The sequence below is a fragment of the Galeopterus variegatus genome, unplaced genomic scaffold, assembly GCF_000696425.1.
Source record: "Galeopterus variegatus unplaced genomic scaffold, G_variegatus-3.0.2 Scaffold106, whole genome shotgun sequence".
NCBI lineage: Eukaryota > Metazoa > Chordata > Mammalia > Dermoptera > Cynocephalidae > Galeopterus > Galeopterus variegatus.
Window position 1 is genome coordinate 713,986 of NW_007726217.1, and position 18,173 is coordinate 732,158.

Here is an 18,173-nt window from a genome sequence, read left to right on the forward strand (position 1 = left end):
ATCTCTTAAAAGACAGATAAGAAATTAGAAGCTGAAGTTTCCTCTGGGAAGAGAAGCAGGTGATTAGATTATTATAATAGGAGAAACATTTTTTTTTTTTAAAGATGACCGGTAAGGGGATCTTAACCCTTGACTTGGTGTTGTCAGCACCACGCTCAGCCAGTGAGCAAACCAGCCATCCCTATATGGGATCCGAACCCAGGGCCTTGGTGTTATCAGCACCATACTCTCCCGAGTGAGCCACAGGCTGGCCCGAAACATTTTTTACTACATGTTTTTGTACTGTTTGCATGTTTTACTGAGTGCATGCATTACCTATTCAAATTAATTTATTTTATTATTTATTATGGCAGCTGGCTGGTACAGGTATCTAAACCCTTGACCTTGGTGTTAAAACACCATGCTCTAACCAACTGGGCTCACAGGCCAGTCCCATAATTAATTTTTAAAAATTTAAGCTTCAGGGTAAAAGGAAACACTGCTTTAAAGGGAATGAGACATTAGCAAGCAAGATGTATGAAGGAGCTAGTTGGAAAAGAAGCTGGGCAGTGAAATAGAACGTGGGGCTGTCAGCTGCTAAAGGGCACTTAGAGCAATAACAAAGGTAAGAGGTCCTGGCAAAAAGATAATCCTCCCTCTTGTCCCTTTCTAAGGTGATGTTAGGTAAACTGAGACCCAAACTAGAAAGCTTTATTTATCCATATTCAGCTTTATTCTGAATTAACCATCTATCAAGAGAGTAGAAAAAAATAAAGGAGCCAATCAAAAAAAGTTCCCTGGCAAGTGGGAAGGGCATGATGTTAGGAACCCTGTTTGGGGAAGGAAATGTTGTCCAAGTCATGGATGCCATTTTTGTCAATGATCCGAACAATAAAGGTTGGCAGATTCAGGATGAAGCGTTTCTGGAGCTGCAGAGAGACATGAAGAAAATTAGAAATTAGTCAACAAATATTTACTGAGCACTAACTATGTGCCAGGCTCTGTTCTGCGCACTGGGGATACAAGCAGACAAAAACTGCTGCTTTTGGGCTGGCCCGGTGGCGCACTCGGTAGAGTGTGGCGCTTGGGAGTGCGGCAGTGCTCCCGCCGAGGGTTCGGATCCCACAGAGACCGGTCCACTCACTGGTTGAGCGCGGTGTGGGCGCGACACCGAGGGTTTCGATCCCGTTGCCGGTCACGGTACAGGCGCAACACTGATGGTTGCGATCCCGTTACTGGTCACGAAAAAAGACAAAAAAAAAAAAAAAACCCTGCTGCTTTTGTGGAACTGACATTCTAATCAGGGCAGTCAGTACTAGGGTACTGAGGAAACCCCAAACAGTAGCTAGAAGCTGATTAGGAGGCTGTGAGCATGAGTGTGGAGATGCAGCTGGCAGCCTGTCTCTGGCCAGTCAGCTGATGAAAGAATGAGAAAATCCAATGCTCTCTTCCCCACAGTCTGTTACCAGTCAGTCTGGTAACAGACTTCTTTCTTAAAATGTCTCAAGGTAATAAGCTAACAAGGAGTGATCACCCTAGGAACAAGCTCTTGACCAAAGTAGTGCATTCCTAGGTTCCAACGGTTTGCTCCAGTCATACACCCACATTATAAGGACTGTGTAAAAGTGTGAGAGTGTGAGTGACTGAATGTGTAGCTAGAGGAGTGGTGGGAAGGATGTCAACAGAACTGCTCGTGAAACAACCCCTGCTTCTGTTTCTTCCAATGACCTGTCATTAAGGTAACATCTCTGCACTCTCTTGACTCTGCTTGAGAGACTCTTCCAAAGGAGCTGTGGTCTTTGTACATGAAAACGACAGCCCCACTAAAAACCAGCTGGAGGAAATCTTTGCTTCTGTGGCTACTCTGCCTGCATACTTCACTTAAAGCCTCCACCTTCTCCTTCTTGAGAGAAGAGACACAAAGTTCTCCACCGGCTCCCTTAGGAGCCTATGCTGGAAATGTCTACCTCCCCAGACTTAAGCCCTCCTTCCCTTGATGTTTCCCATCTCCTCTGCAGCTGAAGACTGGACAGCAACATCCCATTCCATTTCCAGAGTCCTCTCTGACTGATGACTCCTATGTCAGAAACAAGCTCCAAGAGCCGGCGCGTGGCTCACTCAGGAGAGTGTGGTGCTGATAACACCAAGGCCCCAGGTTTGGATCCCATACAGAGATGGCCGGTTAGCTCCCTGGCTGAGTGTGGTGCTGACAACACCAAGTCAAGGGTTAAGATCCCCTTACCAGTCATCTTTAAAAAAAAAAAAAAGAAGAAAAGAAACAAGCTCCAAGATCAAGAAAAGATGATAGTAAATAAGGGTTTCTAAAATGACCCTCTTTAAAATTCATGGGAAATAAAGTCTCAAGAGCCCTAGATATTCTAGTGGCTTCTTCCTGATTATCTCTTGTAACCCTTGGGGCTGTGAGATTAATATGGACTCTCAGCTGAACGGATAAGAAAAGCATATAAGGCTGGCTGGTCAGTTCACCTGGTAGAGCGTGGTACTCAAAATACCAAGGTCAAGGACTCGGATCCCCTATCAGCCAGCCACCAAAAAAAGAAAAGAAAAGCATGTGAACCCATTCTCAGCTTCTGCTTTAGAAAGGAAATTTACAAACAGGGGTGAAGGGGTGATTGTGGACTGAAAATGACAGGCTTGGGTAAGGGGCAAATTGACATTACTTCCAATGCCTCCACCTGCTCTCCCCCTCCTACTCTCACTAGACCATGAATTCAAGTTCATCCATATGCCACAAGAATAGTGAAAGAATGAAAAAGCCTAATGGGGCTGCTTTTTTATCCTACATTCATACCCAAAGCCTCAAACTCAAGGAACAGTCCTAGAATGCACGTGGTCCATGTTCCTGGTCTCACAAACCAAAGGCTACTCTCCCTTTCTGCCCAAAACTTCCTAGTTGGTTTCTATGTCCTCCTGAATTCTCAAGGAAGGCTTTCTCTCCAGATTACAAGGGTTCATGCACTGTTAAGGAAGCAGACAGTATAGCAATTATAGGTGGCACAAGAACAGAGCAAGTATAAAGTACGGCCCCAGCTACCATCTTTAGCAAAATCATATGGGACTGCTAGTTAAAACATAGATTCTCAGTTTGTACATGAGGAAGAATCTAAATTGGGCGGGTGGAGTGGGGCAGAGACAGTAATCTGCTTTTTTAACAAGTTCCCTAGATTATTCTTATGCACACTAAAATTTGAAAACCACTGGTCTGGATGAACCAGAAAGAAAAGTAATTAAATTGCAAAACTGACATTGATGAGGAGGTAACCCAAGAGAAGAATAAGTTTGTTACACACACCAAACTCTTCCGTGGTAACAACTTCACATCTGGTTAGTGGGTATTTATTACACCTTCTGGCAAAGATCAGAAAAAATGCAAAGGAGGAACAGGAAAAATACTGGCAAACATAAAGACAAAACGTTCCTTTTGGGATCCCATGGGAGCTACTCACCTCCTCCAGACATTTCCTAAGAAGCTCCACTGCCCTCTCACGTGAGATAGCTGAAAGAGAACACAGAGACCAAGCATTCAGGGTGCTGTCATGAAGTCCAACTCTCGGCAGCTTTTGATTAAGTTTCAAACTTCTTCAGGTCCCAGTGCCACACAAATGGAAAAGGCAAAAAATGCTTTGCCTGCTAGTCTGCAACAAACTTATTCCACATGCAGTTGAGGGTGCCCCAGACCCAATGCTCCAGCAGCCACAAGCCAGTGCAAATTGATTTGTTACAGAGAAGGGTAAGCATGACGGAATTCTCTCTCCCTTGACCAGGGTCTGCCTCTAAAGAAGTCTAGCGGCCTGCATCTCTTTTTCATGCCCCACCCCACCACCCCGCTTTAGTCTAGGGCTTAAATTAATTCCATCTGCCTTAGCCAGCTGAAAATCTGGGAAAGGAAGGACAGGGCCAGAGTTTTAGCCTCACTTTCCAGCTGGGTTGCAGCTTAACAATGGGAAAAGAATTCATCGGATGGGACTGGGACTCTCCTAAAAAAGGAATGAAAGTAACTGCCTGTGGGCATGGCAAACTGGGAAGACATATTATGTAGTTAGGTTTCAGAGGTGGTTAGTGGTTATTTTGGTGGGCAAATCAGCTGTATTACTGACAGATGCCAAATCAAGAAACAGTCACAGGAGGCCAGGATAATTCTTTTCAGGATGTGGTCTGGAGCTTTAGCGTAGTTGAGGTTGAGTGAGAGGGCAGCACCAAAAAGGAATGAAGTGCCAGATTCTTATAAAACTGACAGGGAAGAATGGAATGTTAGAAGACAAGCGGTTATCTGTGCTACATCAACAGTATGTAAAAGCTGAGAATCCCAACTGCCTATCCACACAGTGGCTAACTCGAGGTTGGGATTGAAGTCAGAAGATAGAATGTAGCATAAAAGCATCCCTGTGTCTAAAACTTTGACAAGCTGACAGTTCATGAACAAGTAGAGAGACAGTTTTTCTTACAGGAGGGAGTGGCCATTAGATGACAACCAAGGGCAGGGCCCAGGTTTGTGGCCTTAAAAACTTTGATGTTTAAGCAAAGAAACTCTCAGTTGTCATGTTGGGCAACTGTTCATCCTCTCAAGTTCAAAACAAACACAAAAACCACGTGGCTTATTCATTCATTCTTTACAGCTGAGATGCCAATAAGCATCTAGTCAGAGAAAAACGAGTGAAAAAACTTAACTCTTGTAACTGGAGAATTACAGAAATTAATAAAAATATTTTACAGGGCCGGCCCGGTGGCGCACTGCTACAGTGCGCCGCTTGGGAGTGCGGCGGCGCTCCCGCCAAGGGTTCGGATCCCACATGCAGACCGGTTCCCGCTCACTGGCTGAGCGAGGTGCGGGTGCGATGCCGAGGGTTGCGGTCCCGTTGCCGGTCCTGGTCCGGTGCGGGCGCGACACTGAGGGTTGCGATCCGTTGCCGGACAAGAAAAAAAAAAAAAAATCAATCTGTCAATCTCTGCTTTTTAATTAGTTTTTATACCATTTATCTTTTCTTTTTTAAAAAATATTTTAATTTATTTTATTTTACTAAGACATCTACTTCAACCCCACTTTGAAACAAAATACAACAAAACCCAGCTCTAGAAATATGCAATACCTCATTTTGGCTGGCAAAGGAGGGACTTCTATCAGCTTTTCAAAGACCCTACTGACCCACAGGAGAAAGCAGCTTCCAGAGGGTACCTGCTTGTGCTTCTTAGGATCCATCCTCCATTCAAGCCCTGACCACCCAATTCCAAGGGCAGACAAAACTCGGAAGCAGCTGAAGGCAGGACTCTGCTACTGCTTCCTACCTAAAGAGCTGGTACTTACTTGGTGTGTAGTATCGGTCCAGGATACTAAGAGTCAGGAAGGCACCATAGCCGTGGGCTGCAAAAGGGGCCTTGGCCAAGGCTGCCAGGTAGTCCATGTAGTAGAGTGCTGGTCCCTCATGCTCATCGTAGCCTGCCAGGAGGAGGTTCACATGATATGGAGTCTGCAAACGAAAGATACAGCAAAGTAATGACTAAAGCAGAACACCAACATCTCTTCCCATAGCAAGTGGGAGTATTCTGACTCTTGATGAATAAGAAAATATTAGCAGCATGTGAGTACAGGTTGAGTATCCCTTATCCAAGTGTTTCAGATTTTGGATATTTTTTGGACTTCTGAATATCTGCATACATCATGAGATATCTTGGGGATGTGACCCAAGTCTAAACATGAAATTCATTTATGTTTCATATACATCTCATACACATAGCCTGAAGGTAATTTTACACAATATTTTAAATAATTTTGTGCATGAAACACATGACCCATCATATGAGGATGCGTGTGAAATCTTCCACTTGTGGTATCATGTCAGCACTCAAAAAGTTTCAGAATTTAGGGCACTTTGGATTTTGAATTTTCAGATTAGAGATGCTCAACCTGTATATCACAATAAAAGTAAAAATGTAGAGAAATCTACAGGACCTGGAATGCGGTAAGAGGTGAAGGGAGGTTGACTTGTTTTCTTTGAACAGAAGAACATTTGGAGCACATTCAGATATAACTGCTTTCTTCTTACAGCCTATGGACGAGAACCTGTTACAAAAGCACTTTAAAGGCAAAGCAAAAGTGCTCTTGTGTCATTCCTAATCGTTGAAACCAACAAGCACATTTCTGAGAGTGTCAGGCCACAGACTGAAGAAAGTAGCAGCTCCAACCACATCATCCAAAATAAACAAGTTCAGTCTGGGCATCTGGACCAAGATCTCAAATGGTAAACTGTGTGCTTCACTATAAAAGAAACAATTTATGAGGTAGGGAATCATAATGGTCTCAAATATTTAAGTCACATCACTAGACTTTCAATGAAGGCGGTAGTTATGAGAATCCACAAACACAAAGAAACATAATAACTCTAGAGGAACTGTAGCTTTAGGTGAAATGCTAACATTTTTCTAATATAACAAGGTTCCCCTAAGACAGCTAAGAAGTAATTTTTATCAAAGAGATAAATAAAAAGTAATTATAACTTGGATTAATAGGTGTCCCTTCTTTTTATTAAGTCTAAAAACACAAGTTACTATAGAGAAGCTTGCCTTGCTCTTCATCTCCAAATGGATGGTTATTTTTTTCTACACCAGCTGGGCCATTTACCATGTTAAATCATCTGCTTACGCCCCCAGGCATCAGCGGTGGGACTCCCATTTTATATGGCTTCCTTTTTCTCTGCAGGATGTGTTTTTCCTCTTGCATTTACTTCAGTGGGTAGTGAGCAGGCCTTGTCCGTGGTTATGTGCCCATCTCTAAACTTATGTATGTATTAGATGAAGTGAACAGTAAATGAGACACCGTATTATGGAGCATGAGGTAGTAACAGCTAATGGTCCTAAAAGTGACATTTTGCATTCTTTGATTACTGACTAACATGGGCACTTGGCAGCCTAAAGAAACTCCTGTTAGAAGAACACATGAAAATATTACATACTTACTTGGAATTCCAAGCCAGCTGGGCTAAGTAGGAAGAGTTCCTAACATCTCCCGAAGATTACAGAGGAGCCCTAACCTCCAAACAAATTTCTGCTTTGGAAATAAGATGGTGGATAGTCTCAAAGGAATTAGAACTGAACAGCAGTAATCAAGACTTCTGAGAAAATAATTACCTGCCTATCACATTTCCCAATGTGTAGTGTGCTGAACTGTCTGAGCCAAGCTCTGGAATTCTCTGCCGAGTTCTGTGACTACCTTCTTAGTAAGTCTGACCTTAGGCAAGACACTTAACCCCTATGAGCTTCTATTTTCTTATGTATATAAAACAATGTTAATCAATCCTTCCCCTCTCTGTCTTCTAGGGAGTATGGTCAGAAAAAATAGTAGAGGTGAAAATCCCAAACTCATCCAAGTCTGCTTTTGATAGCTTACCACTTTAAACAACAGCAACAAAACCTGTTTAAATTGACTAAAGATAAAAAATATATATAATAACATCTTTTTAAAAAAGAGCGTAAAAACAACACTAAAATCCGGCAGACATAGAATACCTTGGTGTTTTTACAGTTAAAATTAGAATAGAAAGAGGGAAAGAATAGCAAAGGGACTCTAACTGGTGGTTTCCCTCCCCAAGAGAACTAAAAATACAGTTTCCTACCTATTGCAAAGTAAGTTAATCTTTTTGCTAAGAGGATAATTCTACTCTTCTCCATTTGCTAGCAGAACACCCACTGTATGGTTAACCCAACAATTTATCACGTTGCAATGGAATATTGAAGATCTGCCTAGATAACCAAAGAGACCTTAACCAGCAGAAACCAGACATGTTCTGTTTCCAGTGAGGAATTTGCCCATACTATGAGATTAAATTGTTTAAAACAATTAATGTTATTTTATTTTACTTTATTTTTTATTTTATTTATTTAATTATTTTTTTAAAAGATGACCAGTAAGGGGATCTTAACCTTTGACTTGGTATTGTCAGCACCACGTTCTCCCAAGTGAGCCACGGGCCGGCCCTAATGTTATTTGAAAAAAAAAAGATACTACCAGAAGATTTTGCAGAATATGTTACATGAAATCCCATGTCAACAGAATTCCAGAAGAAAACTATATTGTTTAATTGGTCTATATAACATCATTTATTTATGCTTAAGCATCTGATACACACACTCACCGAAGTTGGTATTCAGAAGCTACATCTTGTGGTACAGAATATAACTCACAAATTATTGTGTGACTTCGAATTACCAACTCTTGCATGTGTGAGATGCTTAAGCATAAATAAATGGTGTTATCTAGACTAATTAAATCAATACATCTGTGTAACAACTTGCAGTTTCCGAAATTCTTCTAAGAATGCTCCATCAAAGATCTCTGGCTCACTAGTTTTTTAAAATTTCAAATAAAGTCATGTGTACTGTCATTCTCTCACTCCTCTAAGAATTGTGGCAAAATGACAAACCATAATTATGGGTTTCTTGACTGTTACTTTCCCTCATATTCTTGATTCATTAGTGTTTTCCTAGAATGAGATAAATTCTAAGCAATCCAATTTTGTGCGAGTCTTACAGCATACATAGATGTGACTGCTTATGGTGTGTTTAGGAAAAAAATTAGTCTATCTAAGACATGACCCACCTATTCAAATATTTACGCCAATTATAAACTCCACAAAGGCAGGACTAAGTCTGGCTTGTTCAATGACGTGTAAGTATACAGTATATGTGCAACAAATATTTGCTGAATGAATGAGTAATAAAAACCATATCAGAAAGCATTACACGTTTTAATATGTATGTGGCCAATACCTAATATCACAAGAAAAGATTAAGAAAAGCACTACACAAATGTCAGAAAGTGATAGGTCCTACTTCTGAGAACTGGTTCTAGTTTAAGTCAACTGCCAGCATCTCTATTAATGCACATATACTGTTCCTTTTTGCTAGGCTCTGGGTCCTTCTCTTTCTTCCTTCCTCAGACAGGGGTTGCTAAGTAAAGAAAAGTTTAGGATACAGGTCAGACAATCAGAATCGAACAAAGTGGAGACCAAGGGCATAAGTAAATATCTCAGGAAAAAACAGCTGGGTTATGTGTGACTTTAGAAAAGTTACTCACTTAATCTCTCTGAATTTTGTGTTCTCATCTAAAACATGAAATAATACCTACTACAAAAGGGTTGCAGTAAAGATTCAAAGAGATAATGCACGTAAATGGTAAGCATAGTGCCTAAAACACAGAAAAGTCTCAATAAACAGTAATTATTACTAGGGAAACACAATCATCCATGAAGCATCTATGAAATAAACAGTGCAAGAACCAGGAGAGGACCAACCACTCCTGGCACAGATACAAGATAAATTCCTCGTATTTGTCTTCATAAAGGGATACAGAGGGATGTTTATAAAAAGTGCCCAGCACATTGCTTGACATATGGGAGAAAAGCAGTAAGTGATAGTTTCCTCCTCTTTCCTTCCCAGGACTCTTTTCAGGGGCCCTAAGGTAATGGTGTTCACTGTCACAAGCATTCATATTAGATAAGTAGAGCGTATCTGCTTCATGGTCAACCCACCCTATCTCCCCCAAAAAGAACTACTTTCTGATTTGGAAAGTAAATTAACATTTATTACGTACCTCCCTTACAGATGATCAGTATTACATGTAAGAAGGTGTCTAATTATTCTGGGGAAATGCAAACACTAATCAATAATGACAGAACTTCCAGAAATCCTCTTTTACCAAGTAATCTCTATTCTGTGTGAAATATAATCTAGTCTTTGGTCATCTCCACTATTCTAACTGTTTAGACAACAAGTCTAGGTAATAAAGTTTTTATGAGATCCCCAAGGAGAAGAACTGTATCATATATGACTAGGCATCTTCTATAACAAAGGCTAAGATTGAAAATTATATATAATTTTGAACTAACCAAACATAAAAATGATTAGTAAACGAATCCAAACATTTAGTTAAGATGCTCTCTTCTAATTCCTCTAGAAAAAGGTACTACCAAAATTTTGCCTCTTAATACAAGTTGGGGGAGGGACAAATGTATCTTTTGCAACCTTAACAAGTACACGGTACAAGCTTATTTTAAAGTGAAGAGCTTTAGGTCATTTTGAGATTTCCTCATCTATACAACAGGGATAATAAAAATATCCATCATTATAGGGTTGTAGTAAGGTTTAAATATATGTAAAGTGCTCAGTGCAATGCCTGTTACATAGTAATAATACAGATGAGCTATTATCACCACAACTACCACCATCATTTTTAGGATTTGACTGCATTACTAACAGATTTGACTAAATAATAAGATCAAAAAGATGTAGCACAGAGAGCCAATAAAGATAACCACCTTTTTCTGGTTTGCTAAAAGGGGTAAAATTTAAGCCAGGGGTATTTGCCAATAAGCACATCTCTTAGGTAGTTTTTCCTGGAATTGAAACGGACTTCTTAAGTACTTCTGAGACTATGAGCCCTACAGAACTCAGCTCAGTTCCACTTTGGACTCTTGTGCATTTAGAGATGGTGGGTGTACATGGCACACACATTAACTTTCCTTAAGTTTAGATGGAATGTTTCCTTCCTTCCAACTATTATACATACATGTAACTCCTTGTATATTCTCTTTCTCATGAAAAAGAAGCACTGTAGTGATTAAGAAGAGTGTGAAATTCCATAAATTTTACAGCTAAAGAGAACGGTTGTGATAAATAGATTGAAACAACAAAATCAGCGACAAGAGTCTAAGCAGTGACAAGCAGCGGTGTGACATCTGGCGGAAGCCAAAGTCACAGCAAGGGGGAGAGAGGTGGGCGTGAGGAAGCATCCTGCCGAGCGTGGACACAGAAAAAGAGAGGAATTGACAGTCTTCCTTTGGAGCCAGGCCAGCCTTTGTCACCTCTAATTGAATAGGATGACATTGCTATGAGTGAGGTGCCTTGGAGAATGGTACAGTTTCTTTTTCAGTATACTGCACCTTGGAATGCTAAGCAGTGTGTGAGGCACACTTCCACTCCTGATGGATCACTAATTTGGAAGGAGATGCAGAATCAATGGGACAAATGAGTTTGTTTAGAGATGAGTGTTTTAATAAACAGACTTCTACATGTACTAAACAGAGACTGGACTTTGAAAGGAACAAATTTCTTTCCATCCAGCTGATTGTCAAAGCTGCCTAAAATTCCATCTTGAGTACTGAGAGTATTTCACAAAAATGCAGTTTATACTTATAAGGGATCTAAGAACTCAGTTAGTTTATCCAACATCCCCTTTACAAATGTGGAGACTAAAGTTCAAAGAGGAGACAGTGACTTGCCCTAAACCACACAGGTAATTAGCATCAGAGTCAGGACCAGAATTCAGGCTTCTCAACTGCAAGTCTTGTATGCTTTTCCAGGAAACCATGCTGCCTCCACAAAATGGAAATTACTGTAAAAATATGATTCACTATGTAAATGTCAATTTCACACTCAGACATTTCAGAATATACTATTTCACATACCAGCATCTATTGCTATCTATTTCACTTATCACATCTTATATGACCAATAATATTTTAAGTTTTAAAAGGGCAGATTTAATGTCACACAATTATGACTCCTCTATGAGAATTAAAACTATGCAATACATGTAATAGGTATTAATAAAAACCTGTGATGACAGATACCAACACCTTAATTGCTTTGCCAGTGCCCAATTTTTAAGAAACTTCATTATAATAAACTTTTATAAACTTCATTAATAAATAAAATGGATCAATTGTTGTTTTCTTACACCAGTGTTCTGAACTCTGAATCCAGAGCTTGTTTCCAATAACCAGTAGAATTTACTATCTATCTGCTTTGAGTGGGTTTGTTGGTATAACTTTAAAATCTCAATTTCAATTTTGCCCTTTTAATTAAAGAAGGATCTTGTACCTGAATGGGAATTCACTGTTTCAAACACTTTTAAAAAAATCTCAAATATTTCAGCAAACTCTAGTTATCATAACCTAAGTATCATTTCTAACTCTAAAAGATTATGTTCTATGGATGGGGAAGGGGAGGGAGAGAAATACCTATCTCTAATTCCTAAGCAATATGGAATCATTTGTATCCTGACTTTAATCCTCTTGGACATATTTCTTTTTAGGGAAAGCTATGTGTAGATTCAGTCTCTTTTAGCCTCAAGTATAAAAGCACACAGTTTATAAAAGGCTTCAACCAAATCCCACCAGAGTTCTCTGGGACTACCACACAGGATAATTATGAAATGGGCAGATGCCCCAAGAAACTTCGCTTCTGCATTTAGAATGTGAATAAACTCAATAAATGTTTATTTTGCAGTTACTATGTGAGAAGCATTGTGTCAGGTGATGAAGATGGAAGCCTGGATCTGGAAGAAACTCGCAAGGTAGACATGGGTAGGAAGGATTTCAGACAGAAGAAAAAGCCTATGTGAAGATAAAGAAACATGGAGGAACATGGAATGTTTGCATACAGGTGACATATTCTCTGGATATATGGGACACAAATACCTGAAGAATTAGTTTATTTCAGCAGGAAGCAGAGAGGAACTGGGATGATGCTGTCACTAGCCTCCTAAACTAAAGAATATCCCTCTGCTGATCTAAGCCTTTTTTCATGCCTTAGGACATTGGTTAAGTGGTGCCAAGGAACCCTGATGTCTCAGAATTGATATTCCACTGATCCCAGCCATTTTTTTCCCCTTCTCTTAAAAAGATTTTTAGATAGGAAAGCAAGAAAGACAAACAGATTGCCATTTCAGGATGTTAACTAACAATTAAATGGACGATGAAGTGGGACTGGGACAGAGAGAAAGGGACTACAATAATTTACACAGAAGATGATGAGAGCCAAACTAAGGCAGAAGCAGAGGGGATGAATGGTGAAATATGGAATATAAGATGCATTTAGAAGGTAGAACTGATAGAACTTAATAACTGGTAGAACAGAGGAGGTGAGGGAGAAAGAGGAGTTAAGAGGACTATCAACAATGGGAAGAGTAGTAGTACAAATGTAGAGTTCAATTTGAACCCAATAAGCTTGACTAGAGCTGTCCAGAGACAGCTGGAAAGAGAAAACAGTGTACAGCCAAAGTCATGAGACTGAATGAAAAGCCAGCCAGTTAGGAGGTTTTACTTACATAAACTCACAAACGCTCACACTCACACATGCATGACAGTGAAGGAAACAATTACGACAGTACACTATGGCAGAGGTATACTTAGGTTGCTATGACAGCACAAAGAAGTTGAGGGTTGGGCCGGCCCGGTGGCGCACTGGAGAGTGCGCCGCTTGAGAGTGCGGCGGCACTCCCGCCGAGGGTTCAGATCCCATGTGGAGACCGGTTCCCGCTCACTGGCTGAGCGTGTTGCGGGCGCAACACCGAGGGTTGTGATCCCGTTGCCAGTTCCCGGTACGGGCGCGACACCGAGGGTTGCGATCCCGTTACCGGTCAGTAAAAAAGACAAAAAGGAAAAAAAAAAGAAGTTGAGGGTGACTTATGTGTGGGGGAGTGGGATGTGGGGAAATACAAAGTTTCCCTGATAAATGCTCAACTGAGTTTAACCAGCAAATAAGAGTTAGCTATGTAGGGGTGTGGGTACATTCAGGGCAGAACGACCAGCAAAGTGGTGGTGTGGGCAAAGGCAGAGATGCAAGAGAGAACACACAGCAGGTTAGGGTCCTGTTATCTACTCTTGTCACTCAGAAGGGAAAAAAAGGTATGGAGCTGGAAGTTAAAAAGAGTTTCCTCTTAATCCTGTGACTGAAAAAAAAGCAAAAAACAAAAACCCACAAGTTTAAACTGATCAGAATAATATACTGAGCTTTACAAACAGGGAAGCTAAATTAAACTGTCTGACTTTCCTTGTTCTCTCTTGTTTCAGATATATTTATCTTTTGCAACACTAAAAAACCAAACTGGCCCATATTTATAAATTCTCATACTAAATTGAGAAAAAAGGAGGCAAGCATGTCTCAAATGAAGCAAACCGTGAATTTTCAGAAGCCCAAAATGAAATAAAAGAAACATTTCTCTGAAAATGAGAGTGTGTAATCAAGTTCTTACTTTTTCTCTTCTCTACCTCAGGTCATTCTCTGAAAATGTATTTGGTGTACCTGTTTGATGCTGGCAGATGCAAAAATCAAAATACAAAGACTGTCTTGGTTTTCTTTTAATAATGATTAGCTCATGTTCAAATGTTTTTGTTTAATATACTAGTAAAAACTCATATAATGGTTGAGTTCTTGAACTTAAGCTCAAGAATGTTACCATATTTAAAATCAATATCTTAAACTTTAAAAGCAAAACACCTTTTAAATTACTATTCGGATAAATTCTGCTTTTAAATGCCACAAGTCATATAAGATTGGCATGTGCTGTTGTGAAAAAAAGCAGTGAAGATCAAAAGTGGCTTTATCAATTTACAGACGTATTATCTGAGATAATTCACTTGGAGCCTCAAGTGTCCCATCTGTAATACGGGGAACAGTATTGCTTGCCTGACAGAGTTGTGAGGAATTAAAGGGCTCACCTGTGTTTAAAGTTTCTGGAGGGAGGCCTGGTAAGTAGGAGGTAGCCAATAAATCTGAATTTTAGGAGTAAAAAAATTTAAATATTGTGTACATTTCAATTTTTTAAAAAACTGAATTTTAAAGTTCCCCTCAATAATTCCAAAATGTCTATAAATATTATTTCTCTAAAGCCATCATTCACCCCAAGTTTGACTGGTTCTTCTATTAAAGTTGTAAATTATTATAATTAGAAGTTTAGAAATTTAACAAGTTGAAATGCAACATGGCACAGATGCCTTATTATACCAACTAGTTAACACAGTATTTTTCTACATTAATTTTACTTGCTAATCAAAAGTACTGATTTCCCGCCCAAATAACATCAAAATAAAATTGCTGATTGTGCAATGGTAAAACCGACAGCTCCATGTCTGCGAGAAGGCCACTTGAATTCTTTTTTTAATGAGCTGGCAGTTTACAGGGAAAATTTAAGATTCCATAAACTTTTAAGTCAGTTCTTAAAAAAAACTCAAATGCAGAAGTCATGTTTTGCTACAGACTTGCACACCACAAGGCATATATCAAGTTGTAAATGCTAAACATGCCCACAAATATCTATGAAAGCTGAACATCACAGCTGACTCCTCTCTCTGAATTAATAAATAAGATACTTTCTTTTCCTGGAAAAAAGTATTTAGGACTGTATACAATTGTAGATGTTTTCAGATGTCCATAGGCACTAGATACAGAGTACTAAAGAAATTTCTGGGGGAAAGTCTGTTTAGAAGCCCTTCTATTAGAATACAGTGTTCCTTGTTAGCACCCCAGGCCCAACACAAGTTACTCCCACAGCTTCAATGGTCTTGGAAGGTCTTCATTGGTCTCCCTGCTTCCATCATTCTTTCCCCAAAAGCTCTACCAAAGAGGAGCTAATGATCTAACCAAATCTCATCTGATCATGCTAAGCCCCTCTCAGCCAACAAGTTTCCAAAGAGGCCCACTGCTTTTAGGATAAAACTTTTTCAGCAAAGTCTTCATAACATGAACTACCGGCCTAGTTTCAATCTCTAACCATTCCCCTAAAACCCTCAGCCTTATTTAACAAAATAAACTACTTTAGATTATGGATTTTATATATGTACTATAAACTATATATTTACATATTTTTCAAAATCAGTAGAGCCCTAATTTGTATACAGTATTCCACTAGTTAAAACAGATAAAATTATGAGTAGGAGGCTCAGAGAACTATTTGTTCCTGCCCCAAACATCTTTCATAAACCACTATGCCTAACTAACATACTCTCACACACCTTGGTCCATACTTCCAGTTTTCCCTTTTGTTTCCTCTTTGCCTTAATAATAGCTAGTCCTCCAAGGCTCAGGTTAGGCTTTGTGTTCCCAGAGTACCCTGTGTATATGGCTATTATAGCACATGTCACTCTGCAGAACAATTGACTGTTTAGTTCTCCATTTCTCCATCTGAACGCACACACTGAGCTTTGCACCTCTGTTTCCTCAGCCCAAGGACAACACAGGCTGGAGATCTGCTGTATGAATGACTATCAGCAATTACAGAACAACTCATCTATAAGAAACCACACCCACTAGGAGGCATCAGAAAAGTGTGGAATTCTGGTGAAACATCTTTTTACAAAGATTCAGAGACTGTTATTTCTTCTTCCTTCCTTTTTCTTTCCAGTCTAGTTAATCCTATTTGCTCTGTTGTCTACACTCAAACTAATAGTAAATTTGAACTTTTATTTTTTTTCATTTTTAAGCTTTTCTTTCTTTCTTTCTTTTTTTTTTTTTTTGGTGGCTGGCCAGTACAGCGATCAAACCCTGGACTTTAGTGGGTTTTTTTCATCTTTAACTTAAAAAAAAAAGTTATGCTTCCCTGCCCTTTCCGCTTTCCTTTTTTTTTTCTTAAACTTCTTTTTTTTTTTTTTTTTTTAAAGATGACCAGTAAGGGGATCTTAACCCTTGGCTTGGTGTCGTCAGCACAACACTCAGCCAGTGAGCAAACCAGCCATCCCTATATAGGATCCGAACCTGTGGCCTTGGCGTTATCAGCACCGCACTCTCCTGAGTGACCCACAGGTCGGCCCTGTGCGATCAAACCCTGGACTTTAGGGGGTTTTTTTCATCTTTAACTTAAAAAAAAAAGTTATGCTTCCCTGCCCTTTCCGCTTTCCTTTTTTTTTTCTTAAACTTCTTTTTTTTTTTTTTTTTTTGGTGGCTGGCCAGTACAGCGATCAAACCCTGGACTTTAGGGGGTTTTTTTCATCTTTAACTTAAAAAAAAAAGTTATGCTTCCCTGCCCTTTCCGCTTTCCTTTTTTTTTTCTTAAACTTCTTTTTTTTTTTTTTTTTTTAAAGATGACCAGTAAGGGGATCTTAACCCTTGGCTTGGTGTCGTCAGCACAACACTCAGCCAGTGAGCAAACCAGCCATCCCTATATAGGATCCGAACCTGTGGCCTTGGTGTTATCAGCACCGCACTCTCCTGAGTGACCCACAGGTCGGCCCTGTTTTCTTAAACCTTTTTATGAAATAACACACACACACACACATGCATAAAATATACATGTAGAGCTAATGAATATAGTGAATACACATGTAACTACCTCCCAGGTCAACAAATAAAGTCAATCCTTCCTTGCCTTCCCCACTGCCCTTCATTTCAGATGACTGTTTTCTGGGAGAGGAAGGAAAACTTCATGGAGTTTTAGGGACATCTCTACATGATCCTGGGCCAGGGCAGGTAAAAAGAGGCACCAAGATGCTGGGGTATATGTGTGTTTGTATATGTGAATGTGTGTGAGGGAATGACCACACCTATGCCTACCCAGTCTAGGATACTGGTTTAAAGTAATCTTTTTTTTCTTTAAAAAGATGACCGGTAAGGGGATCTTAACCCTTGACTTGGTGTTGTCAGCACCACCCTCTCCCAGGTGAGCTAGCCGACCATCCCTATATAGGGATCCGAATCCGTGGCCTTGGTGTTATCAGCACCACACTCTCCCAAGTGAGCCACAGGCCGGCCTCTAAATCAATCTTAAAAGGTGGGGGTAAATCTGAACTTCTAATAGTACACATTTTACAAATAAAAGCATGTTCTTACTAAACAGACACAGAACTTTGCTGCTCCAGGCTTAAACCAAACCTTAATAGAAAATCACATAATTTTTAAGACACGTTCCAAACAATACAAATCCAGACCAATTACCTATATTGCTTCACCTCTACTGTAAATAAGAAAGGTGCTTTAAGTGGAAACTTGGCATTATGAGGCTGTAGAATTCCAGCCCTCCAATAGGCTTATTCCATTAAACTAGAACTGGGGTTCTCTCTACTCTCAGCAGGCACCCAACAGGGTAGCACATATATGCTCTTTGAGTGAGAAAGCAACACCTTCTCACATACAACCCCCTGGAGAGAGATGGGGAAGAGGAGGGGGAGGACTTTACACCTGCAAACTCCTAACTCTATCAGCACTAGGGCTGGGAAAAACAGCACATATTTTTTTTTTAAAAAAAAGAAGAAAAAAAGATTTCCTGATAAAGCTAGTAACTTTCAAAGAAAAATCTTCTCAAGCCATTTTTTCTCAGGAGACCTGCAAACATAATGATTGAAGAGCCAGTCTTTGTTTTCCTGATGGACTTAGTCAAACCCTAATGACTGCATAAGCAAACTGCTTAA

General features: G+C 39.8%; 1 protein-coding gene across 2 annotated transcripts in view; it reads right to left on the minus strand.

Annotated features, from left to right (window-relative positions):
- Positions 1-689: 689 nt before the first annotated feature.
- Positions 690-18,173, minus strand: part of PSMB2 (proteasome (prosome, macropain) subunit, beta type, 2) — a 34,358-nt gene continuing 16,874 nt past the window's right edge. For both annotated transcript variants that reach the window (XM_008585410.1, XM_008585416.1), the window contains exons 4-6: positions 5,303-5,465; positions 3,447-3,496; positions 690-908 (exon numbers count right to left, since the gene is read on the minus strand). In XM_008585410.1, coding sequence (XP_008583632.1) covers positions 801-908; positions 3,447-3,496; positions 5,303-5,465 — 321 coding nt within the window. In that variant the 3' untranslated portion in view covers positions 690-800. The remainder of the gene's footprint in view (positions 909-3,446; positions 3,497-5,302; positions 5,466-18,173) is intronic.